Below are 26,436 nucleotides of genomic sequence, written 5' to 3' on the forward strand. Positions count from 1 at the left end.
AGACGATCAGATCATGTACGCTTCAGTTTTTTTAACTCTAATAACGGCGAAACTTTTGTTTGAAAATCGAACTGAATTTCAGAAAAGACTATGAGTCAGTTGAGGATGCGCTCAAACACACACACACACACACACACACACACGCGTCTGCTGACTCAAGTCTTAAAAATAAGTGTCATCGCTCAGCGTCTCTGTTATAGATTTATGTTTAGAGACTTATGAACGCTTGAAAGAAATCCATTTCTCAAAACACATCGCAGCTGAAGAACAACCTGTTAAAGGAGCTGGAGAGGAGCGGCCAATTTCATATTTTTACTTTCATTTTTCAGCATTATTCTATAATTCTTTATTTAGAAATCTCTTTTCGATAAGAATAACAGCAGAGAAACAGAAGCTTTAAAACACATTTAACTCTTTTTTTTTTGTCTTCTGCTCCTACCTGAATATTTGGTCCCCAAAGATGATCAGCATCATCGATGGCACTAGTCGGCCTCAGCACAGCCTTTTCACACTCCTGCATTCGAGCAGAAGCTACAGCAGAGCTAAAACCAGAACTTCAAGGCTGAAGAACAGTTTTTACCCACAGGCCATCAGGTTTATGAACGACACCTAGCCACTGCCTTGCTTCTCATTACTGCACGGACAGATTGCCCTCTGACCCTAGAAGATGTCAACTACCCTATTCATTCACACACACACACACACACACACACACACACACACACACACACACACACACACCCTCCTACAATACAAAAACATATGGATGGTAAGATTCAGCGATGTGCAATAGGCATAAAAGTTAATAATGTAATGCATCGATTTAAAAAAGTGTTTAGCATCAGAAAAAATACAGATTAACATGGCAGAGGTAGAGCTGTAACTTCCTGCAGACACAACAGGGAAAAGAACGTCTGGTTTTATTTCATGTTTTTTTTTTTGCACAACAAAGGCGTGCTTGTGAAGTCAGAAGGCACTTTAGGAAATTGATGATTTGCTGTCTGTCTGAACTGAAGGAATAAAAGTGAACTCTCTGTACATACTGAATTGCTGAGCATCGTATTTGTGCCATTGCATCGTATCCCATTGAAATCGGATCTCACTACGTCGTAATTGGGGTGAATTGCATCACATCGAATCAGTAGCTGCTTCATACGTATATTTAATGTATCGTATCGTTGTTTATGCATCGAGATGAGAATCGCATTAGTCTCAGTTATGAAGTTTCACATCTCTAATACGCATTTTAGAGTTAATGGTTTACCTAATAAGGGTTCTATAAAGAACCCTAAGAACCCAAAGACCACTTGAAGAAACACAGAAAGAATATTTTTAAAGATAACTAGAAACTTTGAGCTCTTTTCTGGAAGCAAAATCACCTACAGTGAAAATGTGGGTGTATTCTCATAGTGACAGAAGAATGAAGTCTCTTTCTCTTTAAAATTTTACTAAATATAGTCCCTTAGATCCTAGGGTTTCTCAATTCCTGTACCTCACAGATCCTGAACCTTCTAAGAACTTGCATACAGTATTATAAGGTATTGTATTCTGAAATACTACAAAGTTCTGGTATCTACCTGAAGTAGATTGGTTCTACCCAGTTTCTGGAAGAAAAAAAGCATTTGTTGAAATGATCTGCAAACAGTGAAGGTTCTGTAATAGTGACAAAATTGGACTAAATAATTTGAATTATTTTATTAAAATCCTAGAATCCTAGGGGTAAAGGGCTCAAGTAAATAGATTTAAAATATTCAGTTTACATGGTAATATTATATATATATATGAATAATAATAATAATATATATATTAATACGATAAAAAAACAAGTGTATATATATATATATATGCTGGCACCATTTCACAGATTTCACAGGTTTGCACTGATACCGAATCACTTTCTTTTTTCTTTTTTTCCTAAGCCAGCTCTCTTACACTCACATATCTCAGGAACGATCACAGCCACATTTCCCAAAGGTCACGGTAACTCCACAGAACGGTCGGGTCGATCACAGAACAGTGCTGTGTCCTCGATAACCATCTTTCCACCCTTTTATCTGCGCTTCACCACGAGTCTGATCGTGTGCACTGTGCTACTGTCTTTCAAGGTCCTTCTCCCTCAAGTCCTTTTAGCATGGACTCACTTTTGCTACCTTTTGGAACTTCCTGATGTGAAATTAGCACTTCTGTGACGTCGTTTTCAACATTTTAGTTGATGTGTTGAGAAAATCTTGATTTAGGCATCTTTTCTGCATGAATAATAATAATAATAATAATAATAATAATAATAAACTATACATGGCTTGATGGGCAATGCTAACCTTTCCAATGCACATTTATACAGGGATCCTGTGATACACAAAAAGTCAGGAATTTTTTTTACCTTCATTTACAAGTGTAAAGAAGAAATGCTGAAGTAAGACCCTTGATAAACTCCAAAGCACAAAAGATTGCATCATTAAATTTAACATTATCCAGTCCTTACTAATTTCATGTTTCTAGGTTGTGGTGGTTTTACTGTATATAAGATATACATCCTTTTCCCGGTTTGCTGATCTTTTGGGAAGATGTTTCCTCTAGATTTTGTGGAGATTCATTCAGCTATGAGAGTGTTAGTAAAGTAAGTTACTAATGTAGGTGATGTAGGTGAACCCAAAGGTGTTCAGTAGGGTTGAGGTCAAAGCTCTATAACAGGCCATTCGGGATCTTCCACTCCAAACCATATAAAGCATAGGGCAAAAGAGGGAAAAAGACAAAAGGCAGTACCATGAGTGGCACATTGTTGTGCATGGTGGCTTGTTTTTGATGCTGATGAGGAAAATCTTTTTTTATAAAAATGCATATCTTAAGGAAAAATTTCAAACAGTCAGCAAAATTGTTTATGATAAATGATCTGAAGAAGACGCTGCTGTATTATTCATTATTCTCCGAGCCAAAGGTTTCTGGATGGATTTGCTGAGTCTCGAAATTAAGTTTGAATTATGGACAAGAACACGAAGAAAGTTCACCGATTCCTTGGCTTGGCCCGAGGATCCCATAATCGTTGGTTTATAAACCGCTACGACGCAGGAATCCTTTAGCAGAATGGGTACACAGAACGTTTACTTTGCAATGAGAGCATTTAGCAGATGCCCTTATCTGAAGAGACTTACCTTTATTCTCGTTTATATACCTGAGCAGCTACAGAGGTCAAGGGCCTTGCCCGGGGGCCCAGGAGTGGCAGCTTGGTGTTGTCTAGATTTAAACTCATCAAACGAATACATAGAATGATGTCTTAACCAGTAAAATACCATCTCCCCAGAACATGGCAGAAAACGGTGGGTTCCCTTTGGTTCCTACATCATCTCAGGGTGTTTCTCCTCAGCAATGGCATCCATTAGGGATTCAAACATCTAAATACACAATCCTTTTTTTTGTTAAACATGCAAACAAATAAGGATTGAGTTGAACTGAACTGAAAAAATGACAGTATGTGATGCCAACGCAATGTGTCACCTCGGAGTTAGTGCGATATTAAGACTAATAGACTTTTAATTGTCTATTGATAAACTGACGCATATATGCATCTGGGGATCATTATTTATGCAGGTTCCTTGGAGCATAATAAGCATGGGTTTGCAGATTTTTCGGTTTGTGGGGAAAAAAAATGAGTGCTCGGAGATTTGCAGGAATAAGTGACAAGCTTTCTGATGCAAATATGTGGAGCACTGCTGGAAAACAAGCTCACTTAGTAATCAGACTCATTAGCAGCAATGCATCATGGTGCTCACGTTTGCCTTTTTCTCTGTGTTTGCCCTGTACAGAAATGTCGGGGACAGGTGCCGATATCTCGCAGGTGCACTGGAAGCAACAGTGGCTGGAGAACGGGACGCTCTTCTTCCACGTGTCCATGAGCAGTTCAGAGCAGCTGTTCCAGGCCACACAGCCCACAGCACGAGAGCCATCACAGGGCCTGCACGAGCATGTGCACCTGCTTCACATCTCCGTCATGGTAAGTGCTCTCAGCTGCTCTGCATCCTGGCCAGCGCTAACTAATTAGCTAAATTGCTAAGCTAAACATTAGCTTCTAGTGTGCGAGTTTGAAAACAAAGCAGATGAACACATGCCTTCAATTATAAAGTTTTGACCCAGACAAAAATGGGTTCACATCCAATAGGTTATTTGAAGGTTCCAGCGGCAGAAGAAGCCAAAAAATTACATTTTGAGGCTCTAAATGCATGCTAAGGTTCTTTCAATGATTATGCGGTTAGGTATGGATTGTTAGCTAACTAAATATGTTTTGCTTGGAATTTTCTTTGCATCACCCTTTAAAGGATGAACCAGAAATCGGGTTTATCTCTAAAATGTAGGGTTCTAGATCATTTCAGAAACCTACAGAACCCTTCATTTACTGATAACAAGTGTGTGATTGTTCCTCAGAGCTTGTTTAAATCTACACTTTGTATAGGAGCTCTATTTGGAACCCTCTATGAAAGGGAAACATTCTACATCAATCCGTTCAGGTTCCCCCAAGGGTCAAACCAAAAATTGGTCTTCAAGATAGACCTCTATATATTTATTTATTTATTAATAATCCAAAAGTATATGATTGTTCCACAAAGGATCTTTAATTAAGTCGTTACATGGAGTCAAATATATTATTCCCAGAGTATCTGAAAAAAAGAATAGAAAAGATGCATTTATTTGTCACGTGCACGTTACAGCACTTTCTTTCCTTGCATATCGTTATGATGTCAGTAAGCAGATTGCAGGGTCAGCCATGATACAGCACCCCTGGACCACAGAGGGTTAAGGGCCTTGCTCAAGGGCCCAAGAGTGGCAGTTTTCAAAACTGGGCTTTGAAGCCCTAAAATTCCATCCAGCTGGGTAGCTAACTGATTAAGGCATTGGACTCTGGATCTAAAGGTCATGAGTTCAATTCTCAGCCACACCAAGCTGCCACTCCTGGCCCCCTGAGCAAGGCCCTTGATACCATAGCTGCTCAGTGCATGAATGAGATGCCAAAATGCTGTAAATGAAACTGCAACCCTATTAAATACAGTATTATCTGGGATCCAGGTAGGTTTTCTTCTTCAGTTCGTTTTTTGAGAAACTTTACCTTAAGGAAACACATTTCAAGGGAACGTTTTATGTGGGATCCCATATATATATATATATATATATATATATATATTTTGATTCCTAATCGTGTGATGGTTTTCCCTCTGGACAAATTCAAAGGTCCCACCAAAAACCTTCAAATAAGCTTGACCATATCAAAGATAGTTTGAAGGCTCGAAGTTTGCAAAATGGGACATATTGACATCCATGCAAATCTATTTTAACCCCGAAGAACTGATTGGATGTTTCTTTTTAAAAACGTGCTCTAATGGTCCTTTTGGACCTTTCGATGAAAGATAACCTTCTGGCGGGATTGGATTTGTGCGGAAATCTTTCCGCTCGAGGTTTTGTCGGCGGTCAAGTTTCCTTCTACTTATGACCAGTCCATTTGTCAGCGTCAGGCCGATGCCGTCCTTGGTGTGATATTCTGCCTTTTTATTCAATTGAAACGAAGATAAAACCTTGCATGTACAATAGCTGCTTTCTATTCAGTAGCTCAGAGATCACGTATCATTGCTCTCTCGAATTCCGAACTCTGTCTTTCAGTAACGAGACGAATGACCACATTTGTGGCGATTGTCGCTAGACTATTAGCCAGGGCTAAGCCATTGCACCCACTTGGCACATGCATTCACTCTGGATATCCTCTGATTGACACCTGGGCTGTACAAATGATGTCCAATTGGGTAAGTGGCTACGGGCAAATGAGGAAGAGGCCCATCAGGTGCATGTCTGTGTGTGGGTGAGAGGCCTGAGACGTGCTCTGGCGTTTCGAATGAGCATCATTAACTGTAACACTGTCAGCTTGGTGACAGATACGAGGTGCGGCGCGCTCTGTTCTTCCTTCAGTGAGTTGTCGCTCATTCTCCTCCTCCTTCTAGTTCACGTTCTGCAGCTTGATAATCGGCGCCCAGGAGCAGAGCTGCTGTCTCGAAGATGTCTTTGTGTGATGTGCAGCTGGATTTAGTGGGGAAGGACGTGTAGAGAGCGTGACAGAGAGAAAAATTACACTTCAGCTTTTAAAAACACAAAATTCAGCACAAACAATATGATATAAATATTTGTTTTGTTTGTAATTAGCGGTTTTATATCGCAATACATTATATTTGTATTTGGTTGCTGAATTATGGTGCAGCACATTTTTTCAGGGTTTTCGCCACCATTTATTTGTTCATTTCCACAAATTTGGTAGGCAGCTTGCCAAAATGGACCTGCTTTACAGGATTTGACACAAACCATCTAAATGACAGGATTGATTTTAGGTCATATTTCAAACGCTGGCTAGCTATTATCAGTTCACATTTAACATTAGATGGCTATTATAGCTCAGATGTTTGATCATTTCGTTGGCCATCAAATAAACATATCTAATACAAGCCTTTTAGCAATGATGAGCTAACCTGAGGTCAATTTTGAGTGGATAATATTCATATTCAAGTCTAAATATTTGTTAAACGCTAACTAGCCTGATCCGCCTGCACAGGATTTTAGCTTTAGCCAACTATTCATTTAAATCGACTGTATTTGAGAGAATATAATGTCATATTCATAAATGCTCACAATTCTCCCTGGTGATACAAACCCGTTAGCCAACACAAACCCTAACCATGAGGTGATTTGTGTAAGTCATTATTCATAGATGTTTAAAAATCTGTACGGCTAATTCATGCCAATTAGCTAGCATTTTGTGAAGATATTTGGATATGTTAAAAGTCATAGCTACTGTAGCACAGCTAGCTAAACATGAGCCCACATGCCAGCATTTAATGCTAGGCAGCTTATGAATGGATTTTCTTTAGAAGATTTTTCAATAATGTTTATAAATTGTAAATGTCATCACTGCTAGTGAGTTAGTTAGCTAACATGAGCCTGAATGACAGGATTTTGTATTATGATTTAATTAGGCTAAACTGACTGGATTTATGAGATGATCCGAGGTGATTTTTATAAATATATCTAATCTTCACTAATCTGATTAAATGGCAACTTTAATCTATAACTTGTGGAAGGCATTAACGCAGGTCAGGGTCACTATCTGTTAGCAAAACCCCTCATAAAATCTGCTTTACTTGTAGCGTAGGTTTGATAAATCGACTCCTCAAATGAACACATGTAATGAAGTGCAAATATTGCCTCAGATAGATAATAATAATAATGAGAACCTTACCGAGCATCATATTTGCTCAGGTTTTCTCAGAGCCTGTTAGAGTTTATTATAATGAATTAAGATGTTTATCTGTCATTTGTTTAAGGACCAAAACTATGCCCACAGAGCTTTGAGACTTTTCGCGGTTTCTTTATTGCTTGTATTTGCTTAGACTTCCTTTATTGATTCCTCAGTATCGCAGGGCGATTCGCACTCGGCCACTTGTTCCCCTTGTCAGAAGCATTTAAAAGGAGAATTTAGGACCCCAGGAAGGCCAGTTACCTTTAATAGATCTGTGCCTGATTGGGCCACGTTGTAGTCTCCCAGGCAACGAGGCCCTCTGTTGTTTATTCATGTGCACATTATGAATATGAAGTGTTTATTGCTCGGGTACATCTCAGGTACACAGGAGCTAGAACCTCTTCTCTACAACGCAGTGAGGATGTATTTAAGATTCTTAGCCTAGCAATATTGTGTATTATATTCCAGTAAAGCTCTGGGAGAAGAAGATTAATGCGCCTTTAGATCATTTAGACTAGGGGTACCCAATACGTCGATCACGATCGACCAGTAGATTCCAAAGGTAGTACGAGTAGATCGCATGCCATTCAAAAAAGTCTAAGACTCTATTCAGTGCAAGCCATTAGCGTCTATATTAACTATACTTTAAATAAATATATATTTAGCATTTTTAATGTAGGTATTTTATTTTGACTTTGGCATTTTAGTATTAGTTTGCGAGCTGAAAAAGTGTGAGCAGCCCTGATTTAGACTATCCTTCATAAAGGCACGTTTCCAAACACGACTTTTAAGAAACGTATCACGGTCTAATACTCTACTTTGCATTTCATTACTGCACCCAATACTTCACTATAATTCTTTTTTCACTGAATATTTATATTATTTTACAAGTATTAATGCTAAAATATGCCAATGCTTTGTCTCCATATGTTCATTTGATGGTTAAAGGTGTTGCTCATTGCCACACCTCCATTTATGACTCACCCTTGTTATAAATACCGGATTTATTATTATAAAAGACAGGTTATATCTTTTAGGCCAAAGGTAATAAATCAGTCCACATTGTACAGTGAAAAGAAAGTGATGAGGATGGTTGTGATGTTACCATGACCACACTGAACCATCAGAAATGTATTTTACTTTTCCTATCTGTTAGATTTTGTTTACTTTTGTGGTGTAATAATCATTATAATAATGATGATAAAACGTTTACTACTACTAAAACCACTAAAATGACTAATAATAATAATAATAATAATAATAATAATAATAATAATAATGTTATTTAATATAATTTATACAATATATTTATTTAATTTAATTTAATTTAATAAAAGTAAAAAAAAAACGATGACACAAAACATCACAAACTGTACAGGACAATCTTTTTTGTGTAAAGTGTGTATTGTGTTTGTGTGTGATGTTTTTATGTTGGAATTTTATCCAATGGACAAATAAATAAGGAACATTCAGAGTAATTTGCATATGGGATGTGGTTTTGCTCACACATTTTGTGATGTAATAACACTTTTGTGTCACGTAATGTAGTACCCAAGGAAAAAAACAAAACCTTGCTATTGGATATGCAAAATACTGTTATTGCGAGATCACAAAGTATATAAACCAATCAGGATCCAATATGCAAATTTAAGCTCTGCAAAGCAAGTGCACCAGAAGTAGAAGAAGGGGCATCTGTGGTTATAACTTGCATATTTATAATTATTTTTTTTTAAGTTTTTTAAGTTTTTTTGCATGGAACAGCAAGATCAAGCATCTTGTAACCCAATATAGGTGAGTAAGAATTGTAGGTTTCGTGTACACTACATACCAGTCAAGTCTGAAACAAATGAGGTGGAACTTTTTTCTTATGGATATTTAGCATTTTAAAATGATGCAAAATCCCCTCCTTTTTTTTTTTTTTTTTTTTTTACAGCAAATGCAATTCAAATACCAGTCAAGAATTATACAGTATTTAGCATGAAAAAGCAAATATTAGCAGTGTCTGAATGATGTTTTGTGTATACCGAATGCGAAGAGAATGATGCAGACAATGCTTTGCATAACAAGCTCGTAGGACTGCATTACGCATCGTTACATGGGGAGAACAAAGCAGAGGGTGGCTCGAATTATTCTGCTTTAATTGGCACACTTGCCAGTCATGCAGCGCGTACGCTAGCCTACCGGGATAATGATGACTCCGTAGGTTACAATTTTGCCCCCACTGTTAGAGGTAGAGGAGCAGCCGGGCCGACGACGGCTGCAGGTTCAGATAATGAGCTTTAAAGCTGTGCGTTGTTTGACATGCATGTAGAGGAAAAAATATATTCTCGTAACACGAAGCAGGAGGGAGGAACCAGGAAAAATGCGCCGAGGTGGACCGGGAGCTCGGGGTCTCTCAGGGCTGTGTTTACTCCAGTGGGGATTTCTAATAGGCTGGAAAGTAAATATTCAGAGGTGTGTGTACAGAAAGACGATGGAGGCATGCACCAGGGTTCAAGGCTTCAAGATTACTCATGGGGGAGCTCAAAAACAGATATGGGGAAGATTTGTAACTTATTTATTAGCAACAAATACATGCACATGCATTTCAAGGATTCAAGCATTTGTCATATGTTTAGACAGGAAACTAACTGTTTCCTGTACATGTGAAATTCATACTCTGTGAATCCTCCAGAAGCCTTTGACTTGAATTTAAAAGGATGAAATTAAAAATAGCTATTTTGCATATTAGCTTTTAATGCAAAATGTGCACTACGACTTGTTATAATGCATCATTGCTTTTAATCTAATCGCGAGATAAAAAAATGTCAAATAATAGTTTCAAATAATTGATAGTAAACAGTTAATAACGCCATAATGACAGTTGTCCTTGTCACAATGACCCTATAATTAGAGTGATTATTAGTCAGTATGTTATATGCAGGTCTACATAGACGTATGGTCTACAGAAAGTGTCATAACACACCCTTATGTCACGTAATGCCAGCGTTAGGCCACACTGAAGGAAAAAGCGCCATTCTGGCTAAAAACTGATACAAACACTGATGCATTTATAAAAGCTTATAATGCTGGCATAACTCCTGATGATGACATAAGTTAAGAAACAATATTTTATTGGCAACGCAGACATATACAGAATCATACATAAATGCATGTGTCATTAGGTTTTGACTGAGCTATATAGACCAGGATCATTCAGCAAGTCATGAAGCATTATAACAATCTTATATCATGTAATGGAGCTGTTATGCCATCTAGTAGGTATAAGAGGATTCTTAATGAGAACCACATAGTAATATGGGTTTTACTGATCTCTTTTTGTATAATAATTGTCAGTAAGGGGGTAATGTAAGAGTTGCATAGGTGTTACGTCGCCCTATGACCACCACAATTGATCATTATATATTCTAGTGAATTCACAACTTCGGTAGCTGGCTATTATTATGCGAGCGCCAGAACAGCATCTGTTCTTCTAAAGAAATGCTTTCAATCTTTGTGAAAAACACGTGGCAGTATATAATCTGATTTCAGAAGTCATGTGGTTGTAAGCCTGCTCGAGAGCCGGTCAGACGCATCCAGACCCTGCGACGCATCATAGCATGACTCTGTTCGTCATCTTTGCATAATCGCTCATAGAAACCTGATGCTCTGTATATGTGATGCTCTGTCTGTTTTCACGTCGTTGCCTACGGGTTCTCGGCGTGCACCACTGATTCCGTGTCTCATCCTCGTTCACCTGATATCAAAGACCACTTTTAGCTGCGGCATGAGGGACCCTCTGAAACTTCCGCCCGTTCACGGCTGTGATGTTCTATTTACGGCGAAACTAAAACGCTAGCTCGGTGTATGGGGAGGGGAGAGGATGCTGTGGAAAGAGAGAAAGAAAAAGAAAAATCAATTCTCCGAGCAGTTGCATGCTGGGAAAGTGACCCGTGTTAATTAAGCAGCAGGTTGCGGAATGGAATGTAATATTTGCTGTACTGTTTATACACAGAGAAATTTGTAAATAGTATTACTGGGTGAAGTTGTTGCCTGAGGAAACGCAGCCTGTTTGTTTATTAGCTATAATTAAATGCAGTACGAGTTCTATGTGTTAATATTGAAAGCTGTGAAAATATGGAACGGTGTCGCATGTAGTTAGATTAACATATTCTTATCAAGCATTTATATGTTTATATAGTTTATCTGATGGCACAGTGGTAACAACTTGTTTAGCTAATATGGCAGATGTTCAAAAAAACATAAATAAATTGAAGTCTTTTGTAAGAAGAAAATCATTCAACATTTATAGAATGTATAGCTGTATGTTTGGGGCATTGAGCAGTTTTCTTAACTACTTTGTAGAATTAAAAATATAAACCATATTCTGGGTTATTTAACAAGAAAGTTTTGCTTTCTACATAATTCCATGTAGTTTTTCCCAAGTTTTTTCATAGTTTGGATGTCTTATATCATGTCAGTATAAATGAACAGCATTTTTCTATTCTATGTATATATATATATATATATATATATATATATATATATATATATATATATATATATACATACTGTTCCTTTTACTGTACCAGTGTTTTATTTTTGCATCCGAGAATAAAAATACATCCAGAACGTTCTGTCTTCGGCACGCCGAGAGCAAACAGACTTCACGCAGCAATATCGCCACCACCAGCCGTTAAGCCCTTCAACATGGATCTCATCCGTCCTTAGATTTAGAATTCGAAGCACTGCGACAAGAAATAAATGCCCAGTGTGTGCAGTAGGAGAGAGAAATGTGCCCAGATTCAGAGCTATGCATCTGAGAGACAGACTACAAACTGTGTACAAGCTAATGGGGAAATAACACACCATCCAGATGATTCTCCAGGTTCATCCACAGGACAGGAGAGAAAAGAATAAATGAGATACAGGGAAGTACAGGATAAAAGAGTTTAAGACAAGAAAGGACAGGGGAATACAGGACAAAATAATTACAGAATGGGATAATGCAGGAGAGGAAAGAGCAAGGAAGGACAGCGGGTACAGGACAGGAGAACAAGGGAGGACAAGAGGTACAGCACAACAAAAATGTAAGGGGCAGACAGGACAGGTAAATACAGGTAAGGAAAGGTGGTACAGGAGAGGAGAATATAAGGGCGTACAGGACAGGCAAATACACGGAGAGACAAGGGGTACAGGACAGGAGAATGCAAGAAAGAACAGGACAGGTAAATACAGGTGAGGACAGGAGAATGCACTCGAGGACAGGGGGTACAGGACAGGAGAATTGAGGAGAGGACAGCTGAATACAGGTAAGTACAGGGGGTGCAAAACAGGAGAATGTAAGGGCAGACAGGACAGGCGAATACAGTCGAGGACAAGGGGTACAGGACAGGAGAATTCAAGTGAGGACAGGAGAATGCACTCGAGGACAGGGGGTACAGGACAGGGAAATGGAGGGAGGACAGGACAGGTAAATACAGGTAAGGACAGGCGAATATACGAGAGGACAAAGGGGTACAGGACAGGAGAATGTAAGGGTAGACAGAACAAGTGAATACATGAAAGGACAATGGGAACAGGACAGGAGAATGCAAAAAAGAACAGGACAGGTGATTACTGGAGAGTACAGGGGGTACGGGACAGGAGAATGGAAGGGAAGACAGGACAGGCATATACAGAAGATCACTGGTACAGGACAGGTAATTACTGGAGAGGACAGGGGGTACGGGACAGGAAAATGCAAGGTAGTAGAGGACCGGTAAATAAAGGACAGGAGAAAATGTACAGAACAGGAGAATGCATGAGAGGACAAGACAGAACAGAACAGGAAGCCAGTTTATTGCCTGTCAGGCTGCCAGAGAAATGTAACTTGTAGAATCTCCTTTTTTCCACAAAGCCACGTCTTTGCATATCTTGAGTGTTCCTCCGTGGAAGACTATTTGTGGGGAGACAAAGATACTGCCAATTAGGAATTAATTAGTACCGACCAATTCTTCTGCTTCCTGATGAGTCTTTTCGGAGGTTATGTCACACAGTCTGCTCGAGCATAATGGGAGTGTGACAGTATCTGTCAGCTGGAATGAACTTTTATCATGGCGTGACAGACTGACTGGCGGGAAGAAACGTGGATGTGTGCTAAGATCTTTTGACTCAAGAAACGTTCCTTTTCTTTCTTTATCCTTTTATCTTTTGTTGTCTGTTTTATCGTCCATGAGTTTAATAGCTTGTTAAAATCCAACTGTATATAAAGTTAATGACCCAAAAATTATATTTAGCTGTTCATAGCAACTGACAAAAGCCTACATAAACCTTCATAAAGGCTTAATTCACTGCGCATATACAGTCTGCATTCAGCATTCATCACATTGTGAACTTTAATTCCAATGCATATTTCCTGCTAATTAAAATAATTGCATATTCCAGCTTATAACTATTCAAAGACGTCATTTGGGGCTACATAATCCTTTCATAACCAGTCTGCACAAGTATGTAAAAAAGTGCTTATTTCAGCAGGTGCATCAGTCATACAGACTTTAGCTAAGTTTTGTACCATGTATTTACTCTGATTTCCATTGCACTTGTAAATTTCTGCTTATGAGATGTATATGGATGCTTATATGCATGCTATGACGCCGTGATGAGACATGCAGTATGTTTGTTTTCACCAGCAATGAGTTTAGTCTTGATGTTTGGCATCACATCATCGTTATGTGACTTTGACCAACAAAAAGTCAGCTTTCATGACTTTTAAAGGTTATACAGCCTTAAAAGAATTATAACTCAACCTTATGTCACTCAAAATCACTTGGAGTTATTTCCCTGAAAGAACTGTCTGTATGAAAGGTGTGGGTTTAGGCTATGTCGAATTATCTGTGCTGTCATTCAGGACTTATAAAGGTGCTATGCAGCATTATAAACCTTCCTCCAATTAAGTGATATAATATAATGTTCAGATCAGTGAAAACCCAAATTGCTCAAAACCCAATTCTATAGTTGTTTAAGACTTTACTTAAGGGGGGTCATAGGGCTTCATAACACCTACGTATTCCCATCATGCAAGCAGTAGAGTGCATAGTGACTGTACATAATCATGTATAAAGGCCTATTAATGTAGGTGTCAGCTATTATAATAGCCAGTATAGGCTTTATTTTAATCTTGACATACAAAGATTAGGTAATGCTGACATAAGAGCATGACACAACAGTGTTATGCAGCCTTATAACATTTAAATGTAATAGGACCTGATTTTATGGAATTTCAGAGCCACATAATACTGATATAACATCCATATTTGACATTATATCCTAATTTAAATATATGTAAGAGTTGTTTATTTGTTTGTTTATAACTATTGTCATGAAGGGCATATGAAGCCCTATGAGCACTACTGCTAATTAATGTTGTATCTAAGCACATTGAAAAACATGATCCATGAAAGATTATGTCTTTAAATGAGCAAAATATCCCTATGGAGCAAAACAAATCCACTAGAAGATAAATTAATTACATCGCATGATGAAAGCAGGGCATCTGATTCATAGTTTCACCGAAATGTTTGTTATTCGTTCACGATATATTTGGCAGTTAGAACTCGTTCATCACTGCTTGGATGCACCAGTCATCAGCTTTCAGAGAAAAAAATAAGTTTCGCTGGTCCATGACTCACACGCAGCACGTTCTTCACACACTTCCAAATGGCTGCGAATCACTCAGCCAAGTTTTGCTCCATCACCATCACTGCTCTGATTCTCCGTTTCAGAAAATAACCCAAAATGACACCCTGTGAGGACTGGTGTGTAGAAAGAAAATGACTGCAGCTCCATCAAAAACAGTCGTGTGGTATTTTTCATTACACATGCCACACAAACACACGTGTGGTGTGTGTGTGTGTGTGTGAGCAAGACGCTTTTTCAAATACTATATCTCTTTGCAGGAGTACAGTAGAGCAGAAGTCTTGCACTGAATTGATTTTCACAAGAACATTACAAAAATGGCATCTTTTTTAAAGTCATTTAAATTATTTCCTCTTTTCAATTATTTTTACAGTCTGGTGCAGGAAGAAGCTGTCAAAATATTTTAAACTAGAAAAAAAAAAACTTTTTGTAAACATCAAGTATTTAGATACTAAATAATGACTATTAAAAATTATTATTTTTATTTTTAGGGGGGTGGAATCATGAAGCTGAAAGATACTGAGATTATAATTTATTCATTTTATTTTGTTATTTTTAATGTATATGTATTGGTTATTTATTTATTTCAATTATTTAATTTTTTTTTTTTTTAACTGTATAGTACTTCAGATTGACTGAATGATTCATTGATTTGATTGATTAATTTCTTATAAAGTTATTTTACTAAGATACAATATATCTTATGCAATAATATCACATAATAATAATAATAATAATAATAATAATAATAATAACCTTATTAGAGGGACAGCGCATGTAGGACGTTTTGGAGACAAGGTGAGGGAGGTGAGATTGAGATGGTTTGGACATGTGCAGAGGAGGGACATGGGGTATATCAGTAGGAGAATGCTGAGGATGGAGATACCAGGAAGGAGGAAAAGAGGAAGAGGAGGTTTATGGATGTGTTGACGGAAGACATGCAGGTAGTTGTTTCGAACGAGGCAGATGTAAAGGACGGGGGTGGAGAAGAAGAAGTTTGTGGGTGTGAATGGTTAATAAAATAAAGAAATAATAAATGAAAAAATGATAATGCAAAGGTCACCAGTTTAAACAGTGTGTTCATGAGTTTTTCATTTTTGTATCAATACTTGTGAATCAGTAGCATGAGTGGATACAGAGATAAAAATAAAATCCTGAAGAAGGCTCACGTTTCGTCACCAGGCTGCGGAGTCGTCTCGTTGCGTCGTGGTTGAGGACGTGACCGCTGTCTAATTGAGTTATCGTGGGTGATGTTTACATTCTGCCCGCGCTCAATCACGCGGCTTGGCTCGGTGTTGACACAAACGAGAGGTGGGTGATTGAAAGAGCGTGCGTTTGCCAAATAACAGCGAATCAGACAAGATTGTGTAGCTGCTGGAAGACGCTTGGACGAGGCCTCGTACTATAAAGTTTATCACGGCGGGCGATGAGCTCAGCGTGCTGTTATATTTACTGCGCTGGAGGCTGAAGAGCTCAGAAAGACGGCGATGTTCATTTTTCCAGAGCGAGTGATCGATGATGAATTATGTCTTACGTCTTCTGAACAAGTCCAATTTGAACACGACTCCTGAGCCACCGTGTCTCAGTCACGTGACAGAGGAAGCGTGAGGAAAGAAGATAGTTTGAATGCTAGTAAATACATACATTTTGTTATTCTTCATGCAGACAAATTCAAGACAGAATTGCCAAAGGGTCAGGTCAAGGTCAAATCAAAGTTACACTACATGTGTGTCAAGTAATGAGTTAAGAAGCGTTTGCAAGTGCAGATAAAGTGAACTCAAATATAATAATAGGGGCCCGAACGGACAGGGGTGCAAATATTTTTAGGCTTTATGGTGTTGACCAAGCGGAGATTACGATAAAGGGACTTGTTTCTTTAAGAAATTATTATGACATTTCTTATGGACAATGGCGTTTCTTCTCCATTCTCATTTCTTCAAATGCGATATTTTTTTCCTTGCCAATGTCGATACCATTTCCTCGAATAATTAGTTGAACTTGAACCAATTATGCAGCTTCTCTCGCTCAGGTGGCTGCGTTCGAGCACTACACCGATGATTAGCCTGTTTTCTAGAGGCAATTATTTCTTGTCAAACTACTTTGCATGCAAAAAGTAAAGAAATTTTTTTGTCCTTTTTTTTTATTTTTACAAGCTCTCAGTCAGGACAAGTCAATAGCGAGAACATCTCGAGAGCTTTCCAAATTATTAATTATAAACATCTCAGGCGGAGCGTTAGACAACTCTACAAAGGTATACGAGTCCACGATTTGAAACGCATGCTGTAGCGTGTATATTTAAAGCGATGCGCACGTGGACAACAGTCCCAACGATTTTTTACTATAAGATTAAAACAATGGCAAGATCAAATCTTAAGCCTATTAAACTTCCTATGGATTGGAGTGAAAGATCTCCTGCTTCAGAGCTCTGACGTCTCAAATATCTTACAATTATAAACATGGACTATGTTTCAGACAATGCACAGGTCTGTCACAGGTCACATGACTAAAAGGACAAAAACATCGAGACACTTGACTTTTCCAGCCATATGTGGTTCCTCCCCAATCTTTTTAGAGGCACACAAGTGTATAAGATATTCTTAGATATGTAGATACTGGGAAACCTGTTCCAGCATGACAATGTCCCTGTGCACAAAACCAGGTCCATGAAGATCTGCTTTCCATGGGTTGGAGTAAAAGATCTCCTGCTATAAACCCTATTGAACAGGATGAATGTGACGCTGACTGGCCTTCACACCTACATCAGTACCTGACTCTACTAACACTCATGTGGCTGAAGGAATCTAACACAAATCTCCACAAAATGTAGTGGAACATCTTCCCAGAAGAGTGGACGTTTTTCTAACAGCAAATAAAGACTGAATGTGGAACCGGATGTTCAAAAAGAAACATATACCATTTCAGTGCTCAGGTGTCCTCAAATGTTTGTCCATATAGTGTTTGTTCTTCAGGTGAATAATTGGATCATGTTGGAAAATCAAGTGTGAGCATCTGCTACAGATGGTACATTGTGCACAGTGTGTATATATATATATATATAGATAGATAGAGAGAGAAGTCCAGGCTCTAAGTGTTTTCCTGGTTTGCACCAATCAAGGCTTATCCATAATAAAGTATCCAGCATGGACACAGGACACAGAAACACCAAAGTGTTTGGAGAACATCTCAGACTCGAGGAATAGCTGTGAAACATATCAAAGCTCCTCATTCGAGATTTTAACGAAAGATGTTTGTCTCGCCTTAAGACGTTTCAAGAAAAACCAACTACACACCAAAGAATACCTGAGTCTTGGATGTAAAGATGAAGGGATAGCCTACTGTTTTATCTCTCTTTTCCCCTCAGCTTTTCAAGTGAACTCGAGGACTTCCTGTCTTTCCATACGCAGATTAAACGCAGTCTCGGGCCTGAGAGTTGGTCTCTCCTGCAAATCCTTTTAGACAGAGATGGGATTTAATTGGAGTGTTGAAAAAACCAAACTTACCCCACACACACACACACACACACACACACACACACACACACGCACGCACACACGCACGCACAGTTCCTCACTGCCATGTTCAACAGCCATCAGCAGCAACTCTAGAAAACTTGATGAAAATCCAAGGAGCCGAATCAGACTCCTGCGTGGTTGCCAGCTATTTTTGCTCACTTCACATTTGTCTCCCTTATTTCTCGTGAGTGTGTGAAAGTAGGTGTGTTCTTTTCCTCTGCAGCAACTGAACAGGTGTAAGTGTCTCATTAAATATAATTAACGTGTGCTGGGAGACTGGGTGGAGGGGAGGAGGGGTGTTTGTGGTGGTGGTGGTTTTGGGAAATGGAGTTTTTCCCCAGAAGCTCTTTTTTTTTTTTTACACGTAACTCGGCCATATGCGTTGCTCTTGGCGCCGACACGAAATGAAATAACGCCGCATGCTAATATGAATATGCTAATCTGTTTACACTTCCTGCTGGGTTGCTTTCCTTCTCACACACTGCCATGTGAGTGCCGTACCGAGATTTGCAAGATTTATTTAAATTTTTTTAGATGCAGTGTCCATTCTGTAAATATCGGCCCCCTTCCTACAAATAAACAATGATATAACAAAAGTAATACATACAGGAGTAATATTTTATTTTGTCGTAACCTCATGGCAGAGGTTAATATCCTAGTAGTATCTTATTACTACTGAGTACTGGAATTTCCCAAAGCGCCAGTGAAGTATACTGTAAGTGTGTCATGTGCATATGTGTATGTTTATTAATTTATATTAAATTATTATTATTATTATTAGTAGTAGTAGTAGTATTTTTACATTATTTTTATATTTTATTATTATTAATAATAGTAGTAGTATATTTGAATAATATACATATATTTTTTGGTTTGTGGAGAAAATTGTATTTATTTATTAATTTATTATTTATTAATTAATTTATTATTTTTATTTATCGATTTTATTTACTTGTGGAGAAAAAAAATTCAGTTTCAGTTTCCAAATTTTTGTTTTGTTACATTTGATGATAATAATAAAATTCAACAATAATAATAATAATAATAATAATAATAATAATAATAATAATAATAATAATATTATTAATTTCAGCAGCTATTTTATTATATGTTCTGTAGGAATACTATAGAAATGAAACTTTAAGTAGAAATGTGCAGCTTGTACAGCAGTACAGAGGCGTTCCAGGTCTCGGGTCGCAGCACCAGCACATGTTCCTTGTTCGTATATCCATCCATTCGTCCATGATCTCACATTGTTTTGTAATTTCTTTTTATTCTCACCTCACTTAGTTCATTGGCGTCTTAGCGATCGCCCGGCCTGAATGAGCATTTGTGTTTTTGTATTTGTTTGTCTTTAATAGAATAAAACCCAGCGCATGCATGCGCCTCTGCTCTCGAGCATTCTGACAGTGTTAATAGGGTTTTAAGGTTTTAACTTTAGTTTTGATTGAATCCTACGTCCCCCTGCAGTGTGGGCAGCGTTATTTAACTTCATTTCGTATGTATATTTATCTATACATGTATTACTCAATGGCCTCAAGAAGAGAAAAAAAGTTGGATTTGTTTCAGAGCTGCAGCTGGAAGTGCATCTCGCTCAAGGTGCTTCTGGGAAATGAGTCCCCTGCTGTTCATTTAATTTTTAATGGACTTCTTCTTTAATGCACAACAATTTATTTTCCTTTTCTTTTTTCGCCGTGCTGTCGTCCCTTGCAGGGCTTGTGTGAATATCTAAACCGGAGTGATTATATGTGAAATAACTGTGGGGCAAATTAATATTTAACAGGATTTACACCTAATTATTGAGGTATAAAATATTTAAATGGGCTCGAGGACACGAGCGCGACACTGTTTCACTACTGCGCCATAAAGAATCAGATTATATTCCACACTTCAGCCTTCAGTCTGTGATTATAAAGATGATGTGGACGTTTCCATTCAGATTCGCAACTTTCTTCTGTTCTTTCTTTCTTTCTTTCTTTCTTTCTTTCTTTCTTTCTTTCTTTCTTTTATTGTATGTGTGAGTGTGTGTTTGTGTGTGTGAGTGTGTGTGTGTGTGTGTGTGTGTGTGTGTGTGTGTGTGTGTCTGAGCAGAGAGTTGACGTCTGACTTTAAAGCACTAATGTTTAAGGAAGCTGCATAGTGAGATGAATGCAGTGGCCCTCTTCCAGCATCTTCTAATAAAGGTTTGAGATGTTTGTGATGGTCACGCACACACACACACACACACACACACACACACACACACACACACACACACACAAACCAGGACTTTCAAAGTTCCACCTGAAAAGAAGAAAAGGGAAGGAAAGGTTCTTTTGAACGAAAGGAGATTTTGATTTCAGTGAGAAAAGCTGAGCGAAGAAAAGTGACTCCATCAAGACCCTGTGTGTGTGTGTGTGTGTGTGTGTGTGTGTGTGTGTGTGTGTGTGTGAGAGAGAGAGAGAGAGAGAGAGAGAGAGAGAGAAAAGAGAGAGTGTGTACATCAGCTGTTCCTCAAACTCGACAAAAAGGATAAAAAGTGGTTGTGAGTGCTCTCATGCCATGGAAATCAATCTCGGAAGCAGGAAGCAGCACATGATGACATCACCCTCGGTTAAGATGTTATTTCAAATCATACCATCATCAAGCTGCCACTGATGGTCCCCTGAGCAAAGACCCTTAACCATTAACTGCTCAGTTGTATGAATGAGATAATTGTAAACTGTGTAATTATCTATATATATTATCTAAATATTCTTTGCTTGTGTGTGTGTGTGTGTGTGTGTGTGTGTGTGTGTGTGTGTGTGTGTGTGTGTGTGTGTGTGTATTTGTGTTTGTGTTTGCACTTTGCTTGGTAGAGTGTGTGTGTGTGTGAGAGTGAGTGTGTGTTTGTGTATTTGTGTTTGTGTTTGCACTTTGCTTGGTAGAGTGTGTGTGTGAGAGTGAGTGTGTAGGTGGGTGGGTGGTCCCTGGGGTGCACACTAAAGCTTTACTTCCTGCTTCTTTGCACACCTTTCTGGACATGGCACTGTTTCTACAGCAACGGTTACCGCTGGCGACTGAAGTCCAGAGCAGCATGTTTAGGGTGAGAGGAGACCAGTGAGAGTGAGGAAAAGGGTACAGTGGTGGTACAATAGGAGTACAGTGGTGGTACACTGGGGGTACAGTGTGGGTACAGTAGAGAGTACACTGGGGTACACTAGGAGTACACTGGGGGTACACTGGGGTACATTGGGGGTACACTAAGAGTACACTGGGATTCACTGGGGGTACACTGGGGGTACACTAGGAGTACACTGGGGGTACACTCGGAGTACACTGGGGGTACATTGTTGGTACACTAGAAGTACAGTAGGGTAGACTAGGAGTACACTAGGAGTACACTGGGGGTACACTAGGAGTATACTGGGGGTACATTGTGGGTACACTAGGAGTACACTGGGGGTGTACTAGGAGTACACTGGGGGTTCAATTTGGGTACACTAGGAATACAGTAGGGTAGACTAGGAGTACACTGAAGGTACAATGTGGGTACACTAGAGTACAGTAGGGTAGACTAGGAGTACACTGAAGGTACAATGTGGGTACACTAGAGTACAGTAGGGTAGACTAGGAGTACACTGAAGGTACAATGTGGGTACACTAGGAGTACAGTAGGGTAGACTAGGAGTACACTGAAGGTACAATGTGGGTACACTAGGAGTACAGTAGGGTAGACTAGAGTACACTGAAGGTACAATGTGGGTACACTAGGGTACAGTAGGGTAGACTAGAGTACACTGAAGGTACAATGTGGGTACACTAGGAGTACAGTAGGGTAGACTAGGAGTACACTGAAGGTACAATTTGGGTACACTAGGAGTACAGTAGGGTAGACTAAGAGTACACTGAAGGTACAATGTGGGTACACTAGGAGTACAGTAGGGTAGACTAGGAGTACACTGAAGGTACAATGTGGGTACACTAGGAGTACAGTAGGGTAGACTAGGAGTACACTGGAGGTACATTGTGGGTACACTAGGAGTACAGTAGGGTAGACTAGGAGTACACTGGAGGTACATTGTGGGTACACTAGGAGTACAGTAGGGTAGACTAGAGTACACTGGGGGTACATTGTGGGTACACTAGGAGTACAGTAGGGTAGACTAGGAGTACACTGGGGGTACACTGGGGGTACACTAGGAAAATAAATAAAATAGCAAAAAAAAAAAAACTTTTTTTAATTAATAAAATATTTTAAAATAAAATAACTTTCATAAATGGGTTTTATTCAAATAAATTAACTTTGCAAATAAATAAATACATTTAAAAAATCAGCCTTATCAATCTCACACCGCTGCTTCCTCTTTGTTCAAGGATTTTCCTTTTTTTTTTTTTTTTTTTTTTTTTTTTTATTCTCCACAAACTACTTAAAGAAAGTGCTAAATAAAAAAGTCAGTTTGGTGTGTGACAGACATTACAGCTCTTTTTCTTAAAGAAGGCGTTAAAATCATGCATTGTGAAGAATAACAGCTGGGGTTACTTGCAGAGTTGTGATGATTGAAATGGTGAAGAAAGTTGGCTCTGGTTCTTCAGTTCTTCTCTGGTGGAAACTTCCAATGTTTTAAAGAACAATGGTTCTGCTAGTGAGGGAAATAAATTGTGCCTGGAGGAGCAGTTGAGTCAGTTTCAAAGCAACCCATGATGTCTCTTTTGGATCTGTCCTGGTGCAGATGCATAGTGATGGAAAGGTCCCTACGTTTGATTATTCATGTGCTTCAGCCCAGATCTACAAATGGTCTCTAAATTCATGTCCTCATAGTTCTAATTTGTCTCAGAAAATATCTGTTTCTTCATTTATGGTTTCAGTTGCTGCAATGAAAGATCTACTTTGTGTTACTTCTTTCCCTTCCAAAATTTTCCTTTTCCATCTCCTTCTTCTTCTCTTGCTCCATAATTTACAGCCAGGTCAGTGTATGGAGCCAGCAATCTGCTCCCAGATCCCTGCTACAGATTAAAATGTGATAAAAGAGAACAGTAGGAGCATTGATCATGTGGATGGTGATATGAAGAGGGAGAGGGAAGGCTGTGCAGCTCGCCAATGCATGATTGATGAAGAAGGCCATCGGGTGGCAACCAGGGGTGCGAGACATGAGACAGGAAATGTAGAATGCGAGAGGAAACACCGTGCCACCAGACCTGAGGTCCACCTTGTCCTACACAATGACTAAAAAGAGACAACATGAAGAAATGTCTTTACAAATTTAGGAAAAGTCAGCAAAATCTGCATTGTGATAGATGTTCTGAAGAAAACACTTTAATTTAGACAATTTTTTGCTTATTTTGTTGAGTCTCAAAACTTCCTGAATTATGACCTGGAATGAAGGACATGTTTCTTGACTTATCTTTCACCTCCATCATCTTATCAGAAGGTATAAAACGTTGTTCGTCCATGTGACCTGTAAGAGAAGGAATAAATGGAATTAAAAAAAAAGTCTGGTTCCTCCCAAGGTTCTTCCTCATTTTTGCCAGAGAGATTTATCTGATCATTGGGACTGTTTCTTTTCAGGAACATCTGGATTTCTCTAGATGTATCCAAAGCGTTCCAAATTCTATACAAATAAAATAGGATGGAATTTATGAAGGAATCAAACATAATTTTGTTATTATCTTATTTCTGGAACTTTTATGATTTTGAGGAGTATTTTTGGTTTATTTGTTGGATATTTTATAAAGTTTATGTTAAAATGTTTATTCTTTAGAAGTTAATAGTTTTCATTAACTTCAGAAGTTTACAGGTTCTTCAGCTGCCTTTCATGACGAAAGTGGAAAACAACTATGCTTTTTTGGTTTTTAGTGCATTCTGAGAAAATAATTCTTTAAGGTACCAGTTTGATTCTTTAATGGTTCTTCTGAGAAAAAATCCCCAAGAGCTGTATGTAGAACCACACAAAAAAGGTCAATAATTATCACTAATGTCTTGTTCATTTGCTGTTCTGGAGAACCCTGCAGAACCCTAAAACAAGATGTTCGTGGAACCCATCAATAGCCAATAAACCTATGACGAACCAATTTTGAGGTCCAGATTTGAGTATATGTGCAATTTTCGGAAATGATTGCCAGTGTTTTGTTTTACATCTCAAACAAATATGGAAGTGCTGAAACATCGGGTTAAGATGTTGCATTTATCAGTGGAAGGTTGTGAGTTCAAATCTCAGCCCCACTAAGCTGCTACTGCTGGACTCTTAAGGACAGCCCTTAACTGTTTAGTTGCATAATTTAGATAATTGCCCTGGAATATATCTGGAGTATATAGTAAATCTAGAACCTGATAACCAAAGTGTCTTGATAAAAAATGATTGTTTTTAGTGGGTTATTATTGAGTGTGTGAGAATTCATGGAGAGTTACGGATCCTACTAATCCATGTTCTGAGCCCTTTCTAATAAACACTCTGTTATAGGGTATTACATAAAACCAATAAGAGAGAATGATCTAGATTTAAAAAAAAAAAAAAAAAACACATAGTCTGGTGAAACATATTTTAATGAGTAAAGATTCTCAGTAGTTCAGATATTCACCACCTCAGAATCCAAAAATATCAAACGTCTGGTTTCATTCCTCAGTGCCCCTTTAAAAAAAAAATCCAAAATGGCATGTGATTTTTCTGCTATTGTTCATGCAAAAAAAGTCTAATATAAAGCAGAGTGAATGATCATCAATGCCTCCTTGAATAAAACCAGCAATCCACTAATTAGCCTGATTGCACAAAGACGGCTAAGTGGAGTCGGGTATCAGAGGACGACAGTGTTGGAACAAGCAATTTTTTCTGTCAATAGAAGAAATCAGTTTCTCATAAGATAAAATAAAATAAGAGGCAAAAAAGGGAAATCGGAATCAGTTCTGCTTCTTCTACTGGGTTTGTTTGGTTATTTTCCAGGAGCAAATTTTACTGTAACACACAAAACTTGAAAGAATCCAGCTCAAGAAATAGGACTTGCACTTCGATTCATTGTATTTCTAACATCATAATACATTTATAAGACGTTTTACATGGAAATTCATTCAATTTTAAGTAATGCTTATAGCAATATTTATTATATAAATGTTTTGTATAATATTAAACAAACTGCAATACATTTTAAATATAACGTGACAATTTATAAGACCTTAAAATGCCAAATATATATATATATTTTCCACTGTGTATAGGACATTAAAATATATAGAGACTTAAAAAGAAGATTTATGAGTTTTGCAACAAAGCATTTGACTACAGGTCACATTTTTATTTATAAAAAGCTTCACATTTTTATATATATTTAAAGCTTAATTTAATATTAAAAATGTCTGCAAACAAGCTCCAGTTTACTGACTCATGTTAGGGCAAATCCACTCTGAAGACTTTCTCATGGTGGAAAACCTCAAGCTTTACCTCATGCTGTTGCAAAGCACTGGAGACTTCGTCCATAGATATTAAAACAAATGTCTGGTGTAAAAGACCTTCAACCATGAAACAGTTAATAAATTAAATAACACACAATCGCATAGAACCAAGAATTTAGAAGTTTAAGTGCATTACTATAGCAGTGGGATTTGTAGCTGCATCACTGTATAGTTGCTGTTAATGGAAATGAATCATTATCTATATATATACTCGTGGTTGAGATGTTGGGCTTTCGGTTGTAAGGTTGTAAGTTTAAATCCCATAAGCACCAAGTTGCCCCTGCTGGACCCTTGAGCAAAGCGCTTGACCCTCAACTGCTTGGCTGTATAAATAATTGAAAGTCTCTCTGGATAATCTGGATCATCCCTCTCCATAACACTCTGTCCTCAACATCAGGCTCCTTTAAACTATCTCAGCTCCATCCTCATTTTCTACATACCTCATGTCCCTCCTCTGTACCAAACAGTCCCAATGAAGTCCTCTGTCATCTTGTCTCCAAAACGTCCTCCCTGTGTGGCCCCTTTAATTAACTCATTTTTATTCCTGTCCATCCTCATCACTCCTGGTGAAAATCACAGCATCTTCAACCCTGCCACGTCCA

The 26,436-nt window shown here is 38.3% G+C and overlaps 1 protein-coding gene across 2 annotated transcripts in view; it reads left to right on the forward strand.

Moving 5' to 3' along the window:
- Nucleotides 1-26,436, forward strand: part of LOC124379039 (astrotactin-2-like) — a 362,618-nt gene that overhangs the window by 77,581 nt on the left and 258,601 nt on the right. For both annotated transcript variants that reach the window (XM_046839046.1, XM_046839047.1), the window contains exon 2: nucleotides 3,801-3,988. In XM_046839046.1, the coding sequence (XP_046695002.1) occupies nucleotides 3,801-3,988 (188 nt within the window). The remainder of the gene's footprint in view (nucleotides 1-3,800; nucleotides 3,989-26,436) is intronic.

Source organism: Silurus meridionalis, chromosome 25 (genome assembly GCF_014805685.1).
Source record: "Silurus meridionalis isolate SWU-2019-XX chromosome 25, ASM1480568v1, whole genome shotgun sequence".
Lineage (NCBI taxonomy): Eukaryota > Metazoa > Chordata > Actinopteri > Siluriformes > Siluridae > Silurus > Silurus meridionalis.